The 23,484-nt window shown below is 38.6% G+C and overlaps 1 protein-coding gene across 4 annotated transcripts in view; it reads left to right on the top strand.

Moving 5' to 3' along the window:
* The window catches only part of PAK2 (p21 (RAC1) activated kinase 2), an 88,945-nt gene extending 67,327 nt beyond the window's left edge, over positions 1 to 21,618 (top strand). For all 4 annotated transcript variants that reach the window (XM_087861537.1, XM_087861538.1, XM_045812758.2 and 1 more), the window contains 5 exons: positions 1,210 to 1,327; positions 3,271 to 3,370; positions 5,672 to 5,868; positions 17,130 to 17,267; positions 17,726 to 21,618. In XM_087861537.1, the coding sequence (XP_087717663.1) occupies positions 1,210 to 1,327; positions 3,271 to 3,370; positions 5,672 to 5,868; positions 17,130 to 17,267; positions 17,726 to 17,812 (640 nt within the window). In that variant the 3' untranslated portion in view covers positions 17,813 to 21,618. The remainder of the gene's footprint in view (positions 1 to 1,209; positions 1,328 to 3,270; positions 3,371 to 5,671; positions 5,869 to 17,129; positions 17,268 to 17,725) is intronic.
* Positions 21,619 to 23,484: the final 1,866 nt, after the last annotated feature.

The raw sequence follows: 23,484 nt of genomic DNA, 5'->3' as shown, positions 1-23,484 counted from the left end.
GGGGTACCTGAGTGGAGCAGTTGGTTAAGCGTCCTACTGTTGGTTTCGGCTCAGGTCATGATATCAGGGTCATGGGATCAAGCCCTGGTGGAGCCGGGCCTTGGGCTCCTTGCTTAGTCCCCGAATCTGCTTGGGATTCTCTCCCTCTCCCTCTGCCCCTCCCTCCTCGCTACACACACACACACACACACACACACAGAGAGCTCACGTGCAAGTTCTCTCTCAAATAAATAAATCTTTAAAAAAAAAAAAGGCACATTGCAGTTTAGCAGGCCTTCTTCTACATATATATCACCTGACAAGCGAGGGAAAGCATCTAAATGAAGGACATTGCTGCTGGTGCTTATATTAATTATAAATGTTCAGACGCAGAAACATTAAGGAAATGAGCTGTGATTCATGTGTTGACCGCCAGCAGTGGCTGGCCACATGGTTTTTAAACTTTTAGATCAGTTGCTATTTCAAATGCTGTCTTTCATGGGCAAATAGTTTGTCAAAACCTCATTTAATTTAGGAATTGATGTTAAATAACAGAACAAAGAGCAGAATAGAAAATTGTATATTCTACGATTATATGGGGATTCTGAAGCAATTACATATATGTGAATGAAAGAAGAATAGAAAAATAAATGAAAATTAAAATAGTGATTGTATTGGAGATAGAACATTATAAGTGACTTTATTTCCACATTTAAATGTGTTTAGAATGGGGAAAAGATTAACATATTTTTAGATTTTATCCCTAGTACCGAGGGCCATGTTCATAAAAATCAACTTTTTCCAAGTATATTTCCCTGCTTTTGAAAATACTATGTCAAGTCAGTATGGCCTGGTGGGTAAGATAAGCCATAGCTTTGGAATCATTTACACTTGGCTTCCGATTCTGGTCTGTCACTTACTAGCTATGTGAACTTGGATGAGTCATTTCTCCAAGCCTCCAACTGTTCATCTGTAAAACAGGACGAATGATTCCTACCTTACAGAGTTATTTTAATTGAAAACATCAAGTTACATTTGTGGGCCAACTGTGAATCACTCAGGAAAGTCCTAATGATCTTCAGTTCCTTTTCTGTGCTGTTGCATGGCAGCTTGCCAGCTTTCTTCCTGGCCCTCCCAGCTTCCAGCTTTCTAGTTTCATGGTGAGGGTGTCTGACATGGTGTGAAAGTAAAAACGTGAGTGTATTTTGTGTGTTTTTCATGTTTTTTTAGTTACCTGATGGGAGATGAACTGTTTGTGGTAATGGAGTACCTTGCTGGGGGCTCACTTACTGATGTTGTAACAGAAACCTGCATGGATGAAGCACAGATTGCTGCTGTGTGCAGAGAGGTGAGTTTGTTCCCTTTCCGATAAGTTAACGCAATGTGTAGTTCGTAGGAGGTTAAAAAAAAAGAAAAAAAAGAAAAGTTTTTTGCACAGGTGATTTTTACTGTGTGAGATGCTTTCTCTACATATTCTCTGCAAGTCGTCTGCATACCATTTTATCCTATGTGAGATATCCTTCCATGTGTAAGATAATTCTGGAATGAAGCATGGATTTTTGAAGAGCCCAGCTCACAGGTAAATTTCAGTGGGCTGATCATTGAAATTTATGATCCCAACAGGGTACTTTTAAGAGTGAAAGGGAGTGCCACTCAACAGTGGAAACAAGGACTGTCTCACACAAAGCAGGGCACATGTTCACCTTAAGTATTAAGGCTGCTTCTGGCTCTATTAATCTCCTCAAAGGTGAAAAGCTGGTTGTTTCCTGATATTCATTATTGAATTTTTAGACATACTGTTGCTTAAGCCAGTAGAATTCTGCCAAATTGCCTAAGTTTAAGCTAAAACTGAAAATTTTAATTCTGAGTTAATTATGCTCCACTGAAGGGGTAGCCCCTTTGGTTGTTTCAGGAGGGGAGGAAATAAGAACTCTTTAATAGTTATGAATATGGTATTTTACTAATATGATATCTCTAACAAAGAGTGTTTGATCACTTAAAAACTGACAAAAACTTGGGGCATCTGGGTGGCTCAGTCGGTTAAGCGTCTGCCTTCGGCTCAGGTCATGAGCCCCACGGCGGGCTCCCTGCTCAGCAGGGAGTCTGCTTCTCCCCCTTCCTCTTCCCCTGCTTGCGTTCTCTCTGTCAAATAAATAAATAAAATCTTAAAAAAAAAAAAAAGCTGACAAAAACTTAAGAATGTATCCATACTTAATTTGTTTCTCTAGTAATTTCTTTTTGTAATTGTTTAAAAAATTATTTTAGGAGTTCCTCGAATTGTGACAAATTTGTTCCTGTTGTACAGATGTTTTGGGGAGGATTTGTTCTTTTCAACAATCTGCCTAAATGCTTGGGAAATGCAGGACGCCTGGGTGGCTCAGTTGGTTGATTAAGCGTCTGCCTTTGGCTCAGGTCTTGATCTCAGGGTCCTGGGATTGAGTCCTACATCAGGCTCCTCTGCCACTCCCCCTGCTAGTGCGTACTCTCTCTTTCTCTGACAAATAAATCTTTAAAAAAAAAAAATGCTTGGTATATGTGGTACAGTAATACAGTTTATCTGTTTTTCCTCGAATGAATAGTAGACTATTTTAAATGAGATTTAGTTGTTATTCATAATGTACAGCCTTTATTTTGCTGTTCTCTTCTAGTGGGAGTAAGAAATAAAAACGTAGCTTTTTCCAAGCTTACATTTTATATTCAGTTTATATTCAAAAACATATGGGCAAGCAGATCTTAAAACTCTAATCTTGTTCTTTTTTTTTTTTTTTTTTAAGATTTTATTTATTTATTTGACAGAGAGAGACAGCAAGAGAAGGAACACAAACAGGGGTATTGGGAGAGGGAGAAGCAGGCTTCCCGCCAAGCAGGGAGCCCAATGCGGGGCTCAATCCCAGGACGCTGGGATCATGACCCGAGCCGAAGGCAGACGCTTAACAGCTAAGCCACCCAGGCACCCCCTCTAATCTTGTTCTTGTATTTAAGGAAGGGGGGAGAGTTTTTCCTCACCGCTGACCATGCTTTCTGAAACATGGCATAAGAGGAAAGTTATTCTTTCATCAGTGGTACCTAGGTTGTGAATATAGCTTTATGTAAAATCCACTCTAAAAGAAATGAAAACATTTTAACATTACGTCAGTGAACAGCTGGATGGAGCTGGACCTCCCAGGATCTTACCTACCTTTCAGGGGCTGGATTAGACTTCTGTAGCCGTGCTCATGCTGTAAGTACTGTATGTAACTTCCCTTAGACTTTTCAGGGACTGTTTCATTGATAGGTGTTTTTCTTGTTTAGTGTTTACAGGCATTGGAGTTTTTACATGCTAATCAAGTGATCCACAGAGACATCAAAAGTGACAACGTGCTTTTGGGGATGGAAGGATCGGTTAAACTTAGTGAGTAACAAATGAGGAAATAACATTTGTTATTATAATTCTGCCGTTTGTTTAAGTAAAAGAAACCTATTAATATTTTTATGACTTAATATATGGGGGGAGGGAGAAAAATGGTAAAGAATATGAACTTCCAACTGGACAGCTTGGGTTTAAATAGCAGGTTAGCTACTACTTGTTGAATAATTTGGGGTGAGTTACTTAATGTCTGTATTTATTTTCTCAATTAGATGATAAGGAAAATAATAGTAACTGTCTCAGAGAATTCTTCTGAGGATTAAAAATGTAAAGCACTGAGGAACAGTGCCTGGGATTGTCATCATGTTGATACTGTCTTCCAAAGATAAATTTGAATTTGTCTCTGTTGTCTGTTAGGGTAGATCTTTCTGATTATGGTGTTCAGCTTTCTTTGGATTTGGTAGAGCTTGGCCCCCTGACCTGAGCGATGAAAGGAACAAACCCTCTTTTCCTAAGTGTCTTCTGTATCAGACATGATAGAATCATGGGGCGGGGGAAGTCCTAGACTTCTTTTCCTCTGCTGGCTATAATCTGTCCATTTCAGCTATGCCCTCTGGAGGGTTCAAGAAGAACTTCTATTGAGGTTCCTCCAACTATGCAAAATTGAAGGCATTTCTTGGATCAAGAGATCAAAATTTTTTCCCTCTGTTCTGTGGAGTGTTTGACTCCTTTTTCAGTATCTCTTTTTTTAAGATATTTCTTCCAGAGATTATTCAACCACAAGAAAGGGGTTCTACCAGGTGGTCAAAAATATGATTACTAATCTTAATCAGCAGGCAAAATAGAAATGGACATTCTCATACTTTTTTGGTGGATACACATGTAAGCTGAATTGGACTTTTTTGGATAATATTTTATCCTGGCTCTTCCACATACTAGATGAATGGTCTTGGATAAGTTATCTAAAAATATGTATGCCTTAGTTTCCCAATTTGTAAAATGAGAGTAATATTAATAAATGTACCTATCTCAAAGTTACCATGAGGATTGGGTATGTTCATTCCTACAAGATACTTGGAACGTACCTGGTTTGTTACAAGTATTCATTTTAGCTATAAATTTATGATTTGACTATACAATTGCTCTTTTAGTATTCTCTTGGGTAGAATTACTGAAAATATGCACAACAATAAATAAAAAGTTGTTCTCTGCAACATTGTTAACAATCACAACAAGTGCCTTAGATGTCTGGCAGTAAAGGAGTGGTAAAATAAATTATGATTTTGTTATTTTGTGATATTGTGTGGTTATAGTAATGAGGTAGATCAATATACAACTATGGAAAAATCTCTAAAAATAAGTTTTAAGAAACAGTTTATTGGAGCACCTGGCTGGTTCAGTTGGTAGAGCATGTGACTCTTGATCACAGAGTGCTGAATTCAAGCCCCATGTTGAGGGTAGAGTTTACTTTAAAAAAAAAAAAAAAAAAGCAGTTTATAAAGTATCCTAACTAGGTTAAATAAACCATGGAGTTCATAGGTAATATTTGTACCTATATAAATTCATAGGAAAAAGTCCAAAGCTTTATAAAACTAAATGTTAACAATAGTTAACGTTTGAAGTAGAAATGGGTCTGTAGAAGGGAGGAAAAAATTCTAGATTCTCATCCAGATGTTCCCACTAAATTAACACTGAGTGATAACTGAGGCTTTCTGCTCCTGTTACAAAATGAAGTGGTTGGAGTAGAGTAATGCTGGCGAGGACCTTGTTAGGTACAGCTGTAGTTAAATCTGTCCTTTTTCTAGGCTGTCTGCTAAGTCAGATACTTAGTAATTCTGGCTTCTGTTTATTTTCTTCAAAAATAGTTCCCACTTCCTGACCTTTTTACCTGATTTACAGAATTTAGTTTTGGTGTTCACCTTTGGTAACTTTCTTTTAGACCTTCTTCAACTTTATTAAAAATTTTTAGGATAATTATTTAGAATAAAAGACCTCCTGATAATTTGCCCTTTGCTTGTGAGAAGTAAAAGTAAACAAAGTGAGAGTATATAACATCATCAAAATATTTGTAAATCCATTCTGGGTTATCTTTTTTTTTTTTTTTTTTTTTTTTAATGTAAGCTCTGTGCCCAACATGGGGCTTGAACTCACGACCCCAAGATCAAGAGTCACATGCTCTATGGACTCTTCAATTGCCAGGTGCCCTTGTTTATTTTTTAAATCCAATGTTAAAAAAGACGAGGCTGAATAGTCAGATGTAATTAATTAAGTCATCTATCATGAACTCTTAGATGAAACTTCCCATCGACACCATTAACTGTAGATATACTTTGTTTTGTTTTATAGCCGACTTTGGGTTCTGTGCCCAGATCACCCCTGAGCAGAGCAAGCGAAGTACCATGGTTGGAACGCCGTACTGGATGGCCCCAGAGGTGGTTACACGGAAAGCTTATGGCCCTAAAGTGGACATATGGTCTCTGGGTATCATGGCTATTGAGATGGTAGAAGGAGAGCCGCCATACCTCAATGAAAATCCCTTGAGGGTAAGACCGATTAAATACAAGCCTTATATTTAGAAAAGTACATTTCTTCAGAATATTTATTTAGAATCTGATTGCACCTGCCACTAGGGAAAAATTTAGGCTACAAAGTTGATATAACCTAGTCTCTGCATCTAAATATTATTTGCTTCTGGGTTATTGAGTTGAATGTGTTAGGTAAATAGTTTGTAAATTTTTAGTAAGCTATGTGGTTTTAAATTTTGCACATAAGTAAGAATTTGCTCACTTTTCTACAAAGGATCTCTAGATGTACTTTTCAGATTGTCAGCTTTGAACCTTGGCCTCTGTACTGCCAGGTACACAGGAGAGGAAAACAAGATTACATCTATGAGAAAGCTGTATAGATGGCAGTGTTAAAGCTCACATTCAAACAAAGAGTGAGGGTCCTGAGTTACAGATGGAGTTAGTAGACTTTATTTTTTTTTTTTTAAGATTTTTATTTATTTATTTGACACAGAGAGAGGGAGGGTGAAGAGAGCAAGCACAAGCAGGGGGAGCAGCAGGCAGAGGGAGAAGCAGGTTCCCCGCTGAGCAAGGAGCCTGATGTGGAGCTCGATCCCAGGACCTTGGGATCACCACCTGAGCCGAAGGCAGGTAGACACTTAACCGACTGAGCCACCCAGGTGCCTATGGTTAGTAGACTTTAAACAATTAGATATTTCAGCAGCAGAGGTGGAAAGTTTAGGAGTTCATTCGTTCTTTTTCTTTGTCTTTTTCTTTCTTTCTTTTTCTTTCTACTTCTGTAAGTTATCATATATGGCTCAATATCATTAGTTACTAAAGAAATGCAAATCAGAGCCCCAACAAAATACTACTTCACACCATCGGAAATGACTATAATCCAAAAGATGAACAATAATAAGTGTTAGTGAGAATGTGAAGAAATTGGAACCCTCATACATGGCTAGTGGAAATGTTGGTGCATGCAGCACTTGGAAAACAATTGGACAGTTCCTCTAAAAATTAACGTTGAGTTACCATATAACCTAGTAATTCCACTGCTAGATATATATCCAAGAGAATTACAAGCATACATCCACGCAAAAACTTGCACAGAAATATTCAGAGCAGCATTATTCATAATAGTCAAAAGGTAAAAACAGTCCAGATGTCCATCATCTGATGAGTGAGTGAACAAAAGTGATCTGTCAATACAATGGAATATTATTTAATCATAATAAAAGTAGTAAAGTCCAGATACATAAAACATTAAACCTGAAAGCATCATGTTAAATGAAAGAAGTCCTCAGCAAAAGATCACATATTGTGTGATTCCATTTGCAGTTGGTTTTTGTCATTCATGGTAATTAGGTTTTGCAAAGCCACAAATACTGAATTAATAAATGCTGAACTGTTGCTTCTAGGGGAAATATAGGGTTGGGTTCCTGCAAGCCTGTGGTCACATTTTTTTTTCTAAGATTTCATTGATTTATTTTATTTGAGAGAGAGAGAGTGTGTGTGAGTGGGGGGAGGAGCAGAGGGAGAGAAACTCGAGCAGACTCCACACTGAGCACGGAGCCAACTCGGGGTTCAATCCCATGACCCTCACAACCTGAGCCAAGATCAAGAGTTGGCGCTCAACCGACTGAGCCTCCCAGGTACCCCAGCCTATGGTCATTTTTGTCAACTGATGAGTCCATAACCTTGCTTGATGTGTGTTTCTGTTTAAAGCCATTTTCATATATACTGTTGATTGAGTAATGTTGAAGTCACAGCCAGTATACTGATGGCAATATACTCCTGCCTGAATGAAGCTTACCAAACGTGTTTTCTCCACAGGGCACATCACAGCCTTCTTTCACTTAGGACACTAGACGGCACATCAGCACTGTACTTTTTGCCTCTCTGCACATATCCATGAATGATCAGAGAAGCACTAAGAGTATTGATTTGTGGGTTACAAATTTCAGCATGAGTAGATGAGTTTACATATAAGGAATCTGCGAATACTGAGGATCCATAGCATATGAAATCTCTACAACAGGCAGATCCACAAAGATAGGAGATTAGTGGTTTCTAGGAACTGAAGAGAAGAGGGAATAGGGAGTAACTAATAATACATGTGGGTATTTTTTTGGAGGAATAAAAATGTTCTGGAATTAGACAATTGTGATGGTTGTACAACTTGATGAATGTTCTTAATGTTAAGAACACTGAATTGTACACTTTAAAAGGGTGATTTTTATAGTGCATGGGTTATATCTCAATGAAGCAATTATTTTTAAAAGTTTTTAAATAACCATATATGACCACAGGGTTATTGCCAGACTTTTCTTTTTTCCTAATTTTTTTCCAAATAAGTTGGATTTGCTATAAAATGGGCTCCAGAGACCAAGGTAATGGGTATGTGTAGGAGGGGCCCTTTCACGGTGGCATTGGATTTTGATGCTTTTTTCTCTGAATGTTTTCCATCTCCTTGGAAAGATTCCAGTTCGTATGAGCAATTAAGTACTTTTATAGAGGTGATTAATTTTAGAACACTTTTGGAACAATTTTTAAAACCCTCTAATTCATTCATTTGTTTAACAAATATCAATTCAGATACCTGCTCTGTGGTAGGCACTGTACAAGGTGCTGTATACTGACAGAAAATCCTGCCTTCAGGGTGCCTGGGTGGCTCAGTGGGTTAATTGTTTTTGGCTCAGGTCATGATCTCAGTGTCCTGGGATCGAGTCCCATGTCTGGCTCCACACTCAGTGGGGAGTCTGCTAGTCCCTCTGCCCCTCCCTTGTGGTTTCTCTGTCTCTCAAATAAATAAAATTTTTAAAGATTTTATTTATTTGACAGAGAGAGACACAGCAAGAGAGGGAACACAAGCAGGGAGAGTAGGAGAGGGAGAAGCAGACACCCTGCTGAGCAGGGAGCCCGATGCAGGGCTCGATCCCAGGACCCTGGGATCATGACCTGAGCTGAAGGCAGACGCTTAACGAGTGAGCCACTCAGGCGCCCCTAAATGAAATCTTAAAAAAAAAATCTGCCTTCATAGAAGGTAGAGAGAAAAAATAAAATAAGTAAGAATAATATGTATATATTAAATGATAGAGTGTAAGTGCTGGGACTGGTAGGGAGGGAGTTAGGAGAGTGTTTGATTTCACAAGAGTGCTTGGAGAGAGCTTCACTGAGGTGACATTTGAACATAGAAGATAAGAGAGTGATACTGAGTTACCAAAGGGAACGTTCCAATAGAAAGTACAGGACATGAAAGGCCCTGAAGAGGCATTTTTGGTATATTCAAAGAGCATTGAGGATTCCCCCATAACTAGTGTGCAGGGAGCACACAGCAGGAGAGAAAAGGTAGATCAGTGAAGAAATGGGACCAGACTATGTAGTGCCTTATTAGGCCTTTATAAGAATCCTGGCTTCTACATAGGTAAGATAGGCAAACCACTGGAGAGTTTTGAGCAGAGAAAGTGAAATGGTCTTACTTGTATTTCAATAGGATCACTCTGGCTACTTTGTTAAGAAAAGATTTTCCAGTGAGGCAAAGACAGACACAGGAAAACCAGTTAGAAGGCTATAGAAATAATGGTAAGACATAATGGTAGCTTAGACCAGAATCGTATCAGTAGAGGTGGGAAAAAGTAGTTGGATTCTGGATATATTTTTAAAGGAGAGTCTATCTGGAGGAGAGAGAGAGAGAGAGAGATGACTCTTAGAGTTTGGCCTAAGCAACTGGAATGATGAAATTCAAGTTCACCTTAACTGAACTGGGGAAGACTTGAAGTAGAGTCGTGTTTGAGGGTGGCAGGTGGGAGATCAGGAGGTAACATTTTAGCACGTTTTAGAAATGTTAACCTTGCATTGCCTACCAAGACATCCAAGTGAGGGGCTCCTGGGTGATTCATCAGTTAAGCATCCAGCTCTTGGTTTCGGCTCAGGTCGTGATCCTCAGGGTCATGAGATGTAGCCCTGCATCAGTCCCCATGCTCAGCATGGGGTCTGCTTCAGATTCTCTCTCTCTCGCTCTCAAAGTAAATACATACATACATACATACAGTATATACATACATACATACAGTATATACATACATACAGTATATATATATACATACATACATACATACAGTATATACATACATACATACATACAGTATATATATATATATTATAGTGGGGAGGGAGAGATCCAAGTGAATCTGTGGAACAGGCTGTTTGGCATGGCCATCTTGGATCAGGTCAGAGATGTAAACTTGAGACTTGTTAGCTATAGAAATTAAAGTTATGCATCTAGGTAAGATCACCAGGTCAAGTAGGCATAGACAGACGATAGAAAAGATTCAGCTTGCATCCATAGTTAACAGTTGATATGACAGACCAGCAAAGGAGACAGAAGAGGAATGGCTGGAGAGGTACACAAAACCAAATAAACCCATGCCCTTGAATCTGCATGCAAAAAGTGAGGGAGATATCAGCTTGTCAGAAACCACAGTCAAGTCAAGTAAGATGAGGACTAAAACTTGGATCATTCAAGTTGGCAGTGTGAATGTAATTAATGGAAACTTGGCAAGCAGGAAATTCTGCTTCCTGTCAAGATGGAATAACAGATATCAGATTCACCACCCTTGCCTAAAGTAGCAAAAACAAAAAAATTAGCATATATGAAACAATGGTTTGCAAGACACTGGACATCGAACAGTGAAGAGCAGTGATCTCCAAAAGTGGGAAAGACTTGAGGTGGGCTCTGTGATTGCCCCAGCTTCATGTCTTGAGAGAGTTTTAGGCCATGTACAGGGAGGAAGAACCCAGGTGGGACACAATGGCCTCCTTGAATTAAGGAGAAGGAGTTGAGAGTCTGGGGAGACCAACTCGGCTACAGTTTACAAGACAGAGAACAGGAGAGGAGAAAGCTTCATGGAAGATTCTGGAATCTATGCAGTCCCATTGAACATTCAGCAGAGACTGGTGCATCTGTGTGAAGAATCTATCCAAGGTCAGGGGTATATCCATATAAGATTGAAAAAACAGTGCTTGGTGCTCACACAGAGGCTGGGAATAGTGCCTGCTTCTGTCAGCCACAGTGGAAAACCTTGTAATGCACGGGATATTGAATAGAAGACTCAAAAGAGTCTTGCTTCAGTGATGGGAAATAAACCCCTAGACTACATGCTGCTATAGTCCCACCTAACCAGTCTGAAACACAAGACCCGAAGAGATCCTCAAGTAACTGTTGCAGAGCAAAGCTCAAGAATATTTATAGGAATACAGAAATATCCAGCAGCCAATAAGCACTTAAATATCCAGTCACTTTATCCGGCAGGCAGAAGAGCAGGGAAGTACAACCCATGAAGAGAAAAATCAGTCCACTGCAGCAGACCAGAACTGACACAGATAGAAGAGCACACAAAGTCACTAAAGCAGTTTTTGTAACCGCATTTCACATGTTAAGAGTAGCAGCGTTTGGAAGGAATAGAGACAGAAATGAAATTTAAAAAAAAAACGGAAGAGCAATAATGAGACGACTTCAAGTGTTCTAATATATGTGTAACTAAGTTTTGGGGGAAAATCAAGACTTCTACAGCCAACAAATATCTTTTCAAAACTGAGGTGAAATGAAGATTTTTCTAAACAGACATTGAAAGCATTTATTGCCAGCAGATCTACACTATAAGAAATATTAAAGGAAATCTTTCAAGCAGAAAGAAAATGGTAATATGGCTCTACAAAAAGAAATGAAGAGTGCTAGAAATAGTAACTGTCAGTAAATATATAAGATTTTCTTATGTAAATGCCTTTAAAAGATAAAACTGTTTACGTGAAAGTAATGAGGGGGAGGAAAAGAACATGTGTACAAGTAAAATGGCAACAAAAGCATAAAGCTGAGGGGGGGAATTGTAAGGTGGTTTTAATCTGTGGGAAGTGGCTTAATACTGTGATAATTGTGAAAATTGAAAGATGCATGCTCTCACCTCTTAAGCAAACCCAAAAATAATGAAAGAAAGAATTATGCCTGATAAAATTTAGCTAAGGAGATAAAATAGAATCATAAATCATACTGAGTTAAAGAGAAGAGCTCAGGGGCGCCTGGGTGGCACAGCGGTTAAGCATCTGCCTTCGGCTCAGGGCGTGATCCCGGCGTTATGGGATCGAGCCCCACATCAGGCTCTTCTGCTATGAGCCTGCTTCTTCCTCTCCCACTCCCCCTGCTTGTGTTCCCTCTCTCGCTGGCTGTCTCTATCTCTGTCGAATAAATAAATAAAATCTTAAAAAAATAAAAAAAAATTTAAAAAAAAGAGAAGAGCTCACACTGGTGAGTTTGTCAGAGGGGCAAGGGGCCAACTGAAAGAGCTCTAGTGGCCAAAGATGCAACAATTTGAACAACAGAATAAAGTAGTATGGGATAGCAACCTGAAGTATAAAATAATGTTTACGTGTCCATGCTGATATAAGTAAGTAGTTGAGTGCTGATATGTGTCCATGCTGATATAAATAAGTAAGTGAATAAATGAAAGGGGCAGAAGAGAGAATTCCAAATAATGTATGTGGATATTCCCCCCTCAGGAAGATGGAGCGTAACTCCCAATTCCTTAAGTATAGACTGCACATAGTGATTTTCTTCTGAAGATCAGAGTATAAAAAGTGGGGAAAAGAATAACTTCGCAGTAGAGAAACCTGACAAGCACAGCCTCAGCCAGGTGATAAGGTCAACATCAACAGTCGTAAACTATGTTGACGGTATGTGCTTTTGATATGATGCAGTGAAGATGGCACTCTGTGATCTAACTTCCCAAAGCTCATATTCTCCGTCTGTAATCACGAGGAAAACATCCGATTCCAGTAGAGGGCATTCTGCAGTATAAAACGTGACCAGCACTCCTCCACACTGTCAAGGTCAACAAAAGCAAAGGAAAAGTCTAAGAAACTGTCACTGCCAAGAGGAGCCTACGGAGACTTGAGTGTTCTGAAACAGAAAGCAGAGAGTGGGAGAGTGAGTGAAATAGGGCCTGTGTGAGGTGAATGATGCCGGTCAGCAGGGATGTATCTCTTTCTTCTACTGTCCTTCGCTGCACGGGTACAGGCAAGGAGTAGGCAGTTTTAATGTGTAGCACAGTGAATGCTGTGAAGTGCAAGAGGGTCAAAGAAGTGATTATATAAAAGGAATGATGAACACTGGAAGATCAATGGGATTTATTTAAGGTTTAGCAGAGTCAGAGGCTTGCTGGTGTTGGGAGTGCTCAGAGTGAAAAAAGTAGGAGGTGGAGAGCAGCTGCAATTTCAGAGTTGTGTTATGGGTACTGATAATGAGGCACAGGCTGTGACCATGGGTTTGTGTGGCCGAGGGAGGCCAGAGGACAAGAGCATGGGGAGAAAATGAGGTCAAGGGACTGTCACAAGCCTCTCTAGCTATTGAAATCTCTGGGAGTTATGAGCACTGTTAGAGATGGTAACAATAGTGTTTGGTAGATGTTTAAAACAAAGTAAGGTAGATAGGAGTTTGAAAGCCCAGGAGTTCTGAAGGAGGGAGGTAGATTTCTCAGAGAGGCGATGAGGGGCCATAAGGACACTCCTCTAGGTGCAGAGGTACAAAGGACTGGGAGGGAATGGTGACCCCTAGAGAGCACTGTGGATGAGGCAGTTCTTCAGGGGAGATCCAGGCCTCAGTAGCTGAGGTAAGCAGAGCATTTGGTGATACAGCAGAAATATGAAATAATTCAGGAGAAAATTTAGGCGACGTTGGGTTTGGCAGTGTTTTTAGATCAAAAAGCATGATCCATGAAAGAATAAATTGGACTGCATTAAAATTGGAATCATCCTGGTTGGCTCAGTCAGAGGAGTGTGTGACTGTTGATCTTGGGGTCATGAGTTCGAGCCCCATGTCAGGTGTAGAGGTTACTTAAATAAATACAACTTAAGGAACAAAAAAAGGAATTTGGGGCTCCTGGGTGCCTCAGTCGATTGAGCATCTGCCTTCAGCTCAGATCATGATCTCAGGGTCCTGGGATCGAGCCCCGCATCGGGTTCCCTGCTCAGTGAGGAGTCTGCTTCTTCCTCTGCCTCTGCCCCCGACTCATTCTCTCTCTCTCAAATATATAAAACCTTAAAAAAAAAAAATAGGGGGGCGCCTGGGTGGCACAGCGGTTAAGCGTCTGCCTTTGGCTTGGGGCGTGATCCCGGCTTTATGGGATCGAGTCCCACATCAGGCTCCTCTGCTATGAGCCTGCTTCTTCCTCTCCCACTCCCCCTGCTTGGGTTCTCTCTCTCGCTGGCTGTCTCTATCTCTGTCAAATAAATAAATAAAATCCTTAAAAAAAAAATAGGGATCTTCCTCTCTAATAGACACTATTAATAGTGTCTAAAAAGACACTATTAAGATAATGGAAAGACAAGTCATAGACTGGGAGAAAATATTTGCAAAACACCTTTCTGATGATCAGATGTTATCCAAAATATAAAAAGAACTCTTCAGACATCAACAATGAGAAAATAAACAACCTAATCTAAAAAAGGAACTAAAGATCTCAATAGACAAAGAAGATACACAGATGGGGCACCTGGTTGGCTCAGTTGGTAGAGTAAGAGTACGACTCTTGATCTTAGGGTCATGAGTTCGAGCTCCACGTTGGGCATGGAGATTACTTAAATAAGTATTAAAGGAAGATACAGATGGGGGGCGCCTGGGTGGCACAGCGGTTAAGCGTCTGCCTTCGGCTCAGGGCGTGATCCCGGCGTTCTGGGATCGAGCCCCACATCAGGCTCCTCTGCTATGAGCCTGCTTCTTCCTCTCCCACTCCCCCTGCTTGTGTTCCCTCTCTCGCTGGCTGTCTCTATCTCTGTCGAATAAATAAATAAAATCTTTAAAAAAAAAAAAAAAGAAGATACAGATGGCAAAGAAGCATATGAGATGTTCGACATCATGCTATTAGGGAATTGCAAAATTAAAAAATCAATAAGATATACGCCTGTTAGAATGGCGTAACATTTTTTTAATGGCAATACCAAATGGTGGTTAGAATGTGGAGCAGTACAACTCGGCGTTCATTGCTGGTGGGAATGGAAAATGGTACAGCTACTTTAGAAGACGTTTTGGCAGTTTCCTACAAAACTAAGCATACTCTTATAAACATGCAGTTCATAGTTGTGCTCATTATTATTTACCCAAATGAGTTGGAAATTTATGTCCACACAGAAACCTACACACAAATGTTTATAGCATCTTTATTCATAATTGCCCCAAATCAGAAGCAACCAGCCAAGGTGTGAAGTACATAAATATACTTTATTTTAAAAGGGTAAGTTTATAAATAGACTGTGGTACATCCATATGGTGGAATGTTATTCCATGACATTAAAAAGATAAAAAAACAAAAAAACAAAAAGAAATGAGCTATCAAACTGCAAAAAGACATGGAAGAACCTAAAATGCATATTGCTTAGTGAACAAATACAGCCTAACACAGCTACCTACTATATGATTCCAACTACAGAGAGTAAAAAAGATCCACCATACTCTCTAAAATAAATAAATAAATCTTTAAAAAAAAAAAAAAAAGTTGGGGGAGGCCCCTGGGTGGCACAGTCAGTTAAGCCTCTGATTCTTGGTTTTGGCCCAGGTCATGATCTCATGATCATGAGATCAAGCCCAACATTGGGCTCCACACTCAGCATGGAGTCTGCTTAATATTCCCTCACCCTCTCCCTCTGCCCCTCCTTCTCTAAAATAAATAAGTAAATCTTTGGGGGAAAAAAAAAATCAGTGGTTACTAGGTGTTTGTGGGGTGGAGTGGGGAGGGTGAATGGGTGGAGCAGAAGGGATTTTTAGGGCAGTGAAATTATTCTGTATGATACTATAATGTCAGAAACATGGCAGTATGTATTTGTCAAAATCCATAGGACTGTACAACACAAAGAGTGAACCCCAGTGTAAACCATAGACTTGTTTAATGAAAGTGTATCGGAGACCCTTAACTGTAGAGAACTAACTGAGGGTTGCTTGGGGTGGGGGTGGGGGTTAAATGGGTGGTGATGGGTATTAAAGAGGACCCTTGTAGTGAGCACCGGGTGTTCTGTGTAAGTGATGAATCACTAAATTCTGTTCCTGAAACCAATATTACATGACACGTTAACTAACTAGAATTTAAATAAGAACTTGAAACAAACAAAAAGGTTTAAAAATAAAAGTGTCTCAGTAGTGGTTCATCACTTGTAACAAGTGTACCTTATTAATGTAAGAAACCTCCCCCATTATCAACATCCCTCACCAGCGGGTCCGTTTCTTAGATTTGAAGAACCTACATTGGCACATCATTATCACCCAGTCTGTAGTTTGCATTAGGGTTCACTCTTGGATATCGTACAGTTCCGTGGGTTTGGTCAAATGTATAATGAATAACTTACGTCCATTATCATAGAGAGTGTTTTCACTGCCCTAAATGTCCTCTGTTCTGCCTATTTCATCTATAGCTGTATAGGTAACAGCTAATTTTAAAAAGGGGAGGGGAGTTCTGCATCACTAAATTCCACTCCTGAAATCAATATTACACTATATGTTAACTAACTAGAATGTAAATAAAAACTTGAAGAAAAAAAAAGGTTTCAACAAATCCCATTTTGAAATCTGGTGTGACTTGGGATAAAAGCTTGAGAAAGGTAAATGGATGCTATATGTCGATAGTGGGATTGTGCTCATTTTTCTTTAAACACTTATGTATTATAGTTCTTTTATCAATATGTATTACATTTATAACCCCTCCCCAAAAACATAAAGCTAATTTCTGCCCCAAAAATTATGGGAATGTAACATCTAAAAAGTAAAGGGAAAATATCTGCTACAAATGGGCAGAAATAATACTGTACCTTAATTTATTATTTCTGGTGAATGTCTTTTACTTCTTTAAAAGTAAGAGATCCAGGGGCGCCTGGCTGGCTGAGTCAGTGGAGTGTGCGACTCTTGATCTCAGGGTTGTGTGTTCGACCCCCATGTTGGGTGTAGAGATTACTTAAAAAAAAAAAAATCTTTTGGGGCACCTGGGTAGCACAGTCGTTAAGCGTCTGCCTTCGGCTCAGGGCGTGATCCCGGCGTTCCAGGATCGAGTCCCACATCGGGCTCCTCCGCTGGGAGCCTGCTTCTTCCTCTCCCACTCCCCTGCTCTGTTCCCTCTCTCGCTGGCTATCTCTCTGTCAAATAAATAAATAAATAAAATCTTTTAAAAAAAACCTGAAGAAGTAAAAGATCATAAACTTTGTAAAGTGCTGTCTTACTTTGTTGTGCTGCTTTAAGTACGTCAAAGATACTTCTCTATTTCTAGGCCTTGTACCTGATAGCAACTAATGGAACTCCAGAACTTCAGAATCCAGAGAAACTTTCCCCAATATTTCGGGATTTCTTAAACCGGTGTTTGGAGATGGATGTGGAGAAAAGGGGTTCGGCCAAAGAATTGTTACAGGTGAATTTGGAAATAATACTATTTTTGGATAAAGTTGATTTTTTTGAGTAACCAACAGGAAGTGTACATAGGATTAATAATTAACATTTCACTCTTCATTTATCACCAGCAGCGTGGGAGTTGCTCTAGTTTTATCTGCTGAGAATAAAATAGCTATAATACTACAATCAAGTATATGAGTTTTTGCATATTGTCAATTCTCAGACAAGTTCATTTGCTGGCGTGGGTATCTAGGTCATGTAGGTGGGATTTTATAACATTAGATAAACTAAAAGAACTGCTTTCAACTATGAAAGTGATATATTGATTATGTTGATTTTACACACGTCCTGAAATACATGTTTGTTAAATAAATTATAATCCATAAAATAGCCTTTGGGGCTTAAACTGAAAGGAAATATTTAGCTTCTGAGCTGGTGACACTGATACATATTTCCCTCTCTCTCTCTCTCTGGCAGCATCCCTTCCTGAAACTGGCCAAACCCTTGTCCAGCCTGACACCACTGATCATGGCAGCTAAAGAAGCGATGAAGAGTAATCGTTAGCATCACTGCTGTGGCCTCGTATTCTTTCTTCCATTTTCTAAAAAGAAATCTTTTAATATATGAAAATTATTATCTTTTGGGGTTTAAAGAAATGGTCTGCATAACATGGAGGAAAAAGCAAACTACTACTTCCTGAAGACAACCAAGAGAAAATTGCAAAACAGAATGACAACTTTCTGTTGACTCCCTTCTTTATAGAGTCCAAAAGGAATTGCGGACTGAATCACTAGCCTTACTTTTTTCAGCAGACAGCCCATCAGGCCCATTTATCGTGCTTGAGATTTGCATTTTATTTTGCTGACTTCATCGTGATAGATCCCATTCATTGTCCCCTTGGGGGAGTATTTTCAATACTTGAATGGCAGATTCGAGTTTTTCAGAGTATTTGTTTCATCTGCTGGTCTTTTGTCTCTTCTTCATAGCCTTCTTTTTCCTTTCCTTCCTCCATTGAGTTGCTTTGAGAAATTTTTCTTGTGCCTAAATTCAAGGTAAATGTAATAAAAACTATGTAGCTCCTTATATTGGCAGAGGAGTTCAAAATCAGTTAGCTTTGTATAGAAGTTAGGACCAGCTATTACTGCATGTAATATTTCAGTTCATAATTTGAACTGAAGGAAGGGAAGAAAAACATGTGATTTTTACCTTTTTTAACAAATGTGAAAGAGTCAGTTTTAGAAATTTCATGGTAGTGAGTTGTTTGGCATTTGTTACATGTATAGAGAGACTAATAATCTATATTTATAACTAAATCATTGAGACAGAAAAAGAATCCCATTGATTATACATCCTTACAATTTTGTTTCTTTTCTGACTATATCCTCTTCAGATTGGGCTTCAGGAACCAAAGTGATTTGTTCTTTCTTGTTCCAACTTGGGCTTTGTGACTGGTTGGTATCGCTACTTTGCCCTTCCTCCTTTTACCTTCATTTTGGAAATAAGTTTCTGTATATGTTGTAATTTTAGTTAGTTTGTTTTTTTAATTAACCCTCTCTCACCCTACTCTACCCTTCCCCCTTTGGTAAATAATATAATAACCATTAAATTTTCAGAATTTAAAAATTAATTTTTTTTCCATTTAAAGGAGAAAAATACTTGGAGCTAGCAGAAACAAAGTGAGAGAATAGAACTTTGGTGAGCTCTAAAATAATTAGATAAGATTATATTCTTGAAAGAGAAATGACAGTTACATAGAGATGCAGCTTCTGATGAGTAAACTATAGAGATTTGTTATAAACATTGTTTCCAGCCCATTACCAACATTTTACTATCTATGAGAACTTAAGTCACAAAGTACTTCATAAATTCATGGATTATTTGAGATGTTGAGTTACGTTAGATTTTTTTCAAAAATCGTGTAAAAAAAAACTGGAGAAGAAAAATGAAATGTGCTTGTTGATAGCAATACTTTTTTTATTTTAAAAATTTGAAGAGGGTCTGTGACCTGTAGCAGTAATTATGAGAGTGCCCTTTCTTCTCCACCCCCCTTCTGCTCTCTTTTCTGTCCTTATTTTTTATTGTTTGGCTTGTGGAAGTGGTGTTGCCCCTTCTGACATGCCTCAAGCCACATAAAAGAGAAGAATCTGGTGTCGTTCAGGCAGTTTGTTCCCCACCACCGCTCCTCATTAACTTCACGCCTACTCGCCATCCTGCAGTAGTACAGGCCATGAACAAAAATAAGTTTGATGTTTTGAACTACATTAGGGGAACGAATAGAGTTTTATTTCTTATCATTTTCCTCACATCTGTGTTATTAGGATAGAAATGGCTGTTTTTCATTGATAATGCAAGGTTTTCACAAAACTGAGTAAAATAATTAGTGAAACTTATCTAGAGCACTTACTGGTCTCTGTTTTCAGTTTGATTCTTGATTTCATTTTTCTCTGGATTATATGGCCCCTACAGCTATTACTAAATTACTTAAACAAGCTGGTTTATTTCTGATGAAAATCTACAGTGCCTCTTGGGTTTCAGATGTGAACATTCTGTGTAAATCGTTGTTTGGGTGGATTATGATAAAGACAACGCTACCAATGAAATAGAAAATCAACTAGATGTTAAGACCGATCGTCATGACCACTCTGGAAGGCCCTGCCATACGTACGTCATAGAGACCATGTTCATTGAATCCAGTGCCATTGCCCCATTTTTATGCCTGTGACTCAACAAAGGTCTTTCCAGTTTATAGAAGCAGTTTGGGATTTGTATTTACAACTTCTTTGAGGGTTACCTGCGCGTCCATTGCTGGCAACGGACTTTGTCATTAAAACCTGACTCCTAGGTTAAGGGAGCTACACTGCGGTTTATTCTTTACTTACTTGGATAAACTAACTTGTAATAGAAATATACTTTGGTTAATTCTGAAGTGTGTCATTTTTAAACAAGATAATCCTAAAAGCAATATGGAATTGTGATTTATTAGTTAATTTTAAATTAAAATGTTCAGATCTTGTTAAAGAAAAACTATTTCTGAATCAAGATTCATGTTTTTTTAATGACTGCCTTTTGTATTCACCCTTTTTGTCATCACTTCAGAATGAAAATTCCCATTGAAAACTAAAAGTTACCTTAGCCCTCTTGTGTTATTAGAACAATATTACTCTAGTACTTATTTATTGTATTTCAGACTCTCTGGTGGTCTTCAGGTTTCCTTCTCCTCTTGTTCCTTTTGCTGCTTTTAGGGACAGTTCAAACTGGGAAACCACGAAAATATGGAGTATTTTCTCCTACCTGAGAATAGTAAACAGGTAGAGTAGTTGTGATAGTGTAAGAAACCGAAGCTAACACAACTGTGTTTTCACGTGTTGAGTGCCTGGCGCATAGTATAAATTCTCTTCCCTTCCACACATAAATATTGAGCTGCTTAAAATGTATCTAGTTACCACCAGTCCTAAATGAACCTGTGCCTTTAATAAGCAATTTAAAACTACCTATGAGTATTTCTTTGTAGGGTTCATATGAATACATGTCTGTTTATATATCCTGTATTCTAGCCAGAACAATTTTAGATCTAATTGAGCTGTAGGTATAGTTAGAAAAAATGGGTGCTTAAAGAACTTGCATCAGTGTTTTAATCTAAAACTTTAAAATATAATGAGATCCATACCCAGTGACATGTCAAAAAACCATGGTAGAATTAGAGCTAAAATCCAGATTCATACTCCTTTTGGGTTTCCACTATAAGTGGAATTTCATAGTTCTATAAAATGAAGATTGTCTTCCTTGTTTCCATTGCTTCCACAATAGATAAGCTAGACAATTAAAATCCATTTCCCCACTGTGTGTGTGTGTGTGTGTGTGTGTAAGAAAGGGGAAAAATGCGCGCGCGCACACACACACACACACATTTGTTTAATCACTCAACACATTTATTGACCACTTTGGCAAAGGCACTGTGGTAGATATTGTGGGATTTACCAGGGAGAATCAAGCATTGGCCTGGCCTTGAGAGAGCTGAAGTCCTTTTCACTCACCATTCTAGAATGTTGCTAAATGAAAGGGAAAAAGAAATGTATGATTGTGTCAAACAAATTTTCATCCTGTATTAAGAAAAGCAAAGAATTATATTTGGAATTCGACATCTTTGGTAGGAATGTGTTGCCTTTTTCCCCCCCCTTATTTTGGTAGATAGAAATGGAATTAAGTGAAAGTAGTTTGTCTTTTCTGTTTTGTCTTCAAATTTTATATTGACTTTTAATTTAATCCCATTCGATTATTTAATTGTTACATTGACATTAACTGCTGTATTTGATGACTTTGTTCAATAATTTTGTTCTTTCAGGGCTAGAAATAAACTTTTTTTATGTTCATTTTCCCCTTTCCTAAACTTCAGTTCTTTCTTCAGATCAGAATAGTTTAAAAGAATAAATATAATAGGTTTTCAAGAAGTATTCTAGTATTTTTAAGGGTATTTGTTAAACATGGCACCATTCTGAATGTATTACAGAGCTCCAAATTAGAGAAGTTTCTAGGAATGTATGGGCAGCATGACCCTCTCCTCTTCTAAATCAGGGTTAGAATACATTTCTTACAAATGTTCTGGCTGTCAGACCAGGGAAACACTTCTGATCTGTTTGAATACCTCCAATAACTAGGCCTGAAATTCTAATGCTTACCTCACTGAGATAATAAGAATCTTACCAGCATTGCTGTGTTAAATACACCAAAAGATCTTTAGAAGTGTAAACACTTTAGGGCATCATGTCATTATATTCCTTCCTTCCTTCCTTCCTTCCTTCCTTCCTTCCTTCCTTTCTTTTTTTTTTTTTTTAAGATTTATTTTAGAGAGTGTATGTACACTGGGGGGAGGGGCGGTGGGGGTAGTGGAAAGGCAGAGGGAGAGAAGAAATCTTAAGTAGGCGCCATGCCCAGCACAGAACACCATGTGGAGCTTGATCTCACAACCCCAAAATGATGACCTGAGCTGAAAGCAAGAGTCCTATGCTTAACCGATTATGCCACCCAGACACCCCATTATATGCATTTCATATGGAATGTTGGATACCCTAACTTGGAGAACAGCTGCAATATAGAGTTCGCTATCAAAAACGAAAATTATACATTTTTAGCAGGGAGTGGGGTGTAAGTAATGACTGCTTAAAGTATATTTGTTACACCATAAAGTTGTTTATGCTATTCTAACATTTGTGTCTTTATAACAAATGTTTAAAACACTTGCCTAAGAAAAGTTCAGAAATGCTTGAATGACTTAAAAAGCACTATTTGTAGGAGCTTATTGCATGCTTTAGTACTTCTTTGGTACTTGGTATTTGTGGCTTTTTTAATTAGATATTTTTTACACTAAATTGTTTAACAGGTTTTATCTTTCAAAAAGGAGAGCAATGAAGGGAAGTGTCTTTTCAGGCCTAGTTATTTTAGGTTTTTAACAAAGCAGTGTACGTAGATTAAAAATCCAAATAATCTTAAAGGAGTTGTAATAAACAATGCCAGTCCCCAGCTTTAAACTTCCCACTGCCAAGTCCAACTCCACAGAGGATTCTACTTCTAACTCCAAGCTGTTCTTAGCAGGCATTAATCCTCACATTTCTAAATTATGTACTTAAACAAGTATTTCTTGACATTTCTATCTTTTACTTTATCTGGTAATTTCTTATTATGGCAGTTGAGAATTTGGGTACTGTCAAACCATCCCATTCTCCCATTTCATTCCATCTAAGTGAGGTAACAATTTTTGGGGGGTGCCTGCGTGGCTCAGTTGGTTGAATGCCTGACTTGATCTCATCTCAGGTCTTGATCTCACAGTAGAGTGTTCAAGCCCTGCATTAGGCTCTACATAGGGTGTGGAATCTACTTTCAAAAAAAATAACAATTTTTTATTCAAGTAATAGTTTTTATTTCTCTTTTAATATTTATCTATCTATCTATCTATCTATCTATCTATCTATCTATCTATCTATCTATCTTAGAGAGGTGGGAGGGCAGGGGAAGAGAGAGCCTTAAGCAGACTTGTGCTGAGCTCAGAGCCCATGGGGGGCAAGGGGGTTTATCTTACCACCCTGAGACCATGACCTGAGCTGAAACCGAGTCAGAGGCTTAGCTGACTGAGCCACCCGGGCACCCCAGTACTCAGATTTTACTTATGACTATGTGGAAGTAGTATTCACTTAAGTAATTTATTATCATTATATATTATTTCCCGTGCAACTCTTTGCGTG

This window comes from Ursus americanus, chromosome 4, assembly GCF_024610735.1.
Source record: "Ursus americanus isolate L20-20 chromosome 4, mUrsAme1.1.p, whole genome shotgun sequence".
Taxonomy (NCBI): domain Eukaryota; kingdom Metazoa; phylum Chordata; class Mammalia; order Carnivora; family Ursidae; genus Ursus; species Ursus americanus.
The sequence above is the reverse complement of the archived record's forward strand: the minus strand, read 5'-3'. Positions and strand labels throughout refer to the sequence as shown.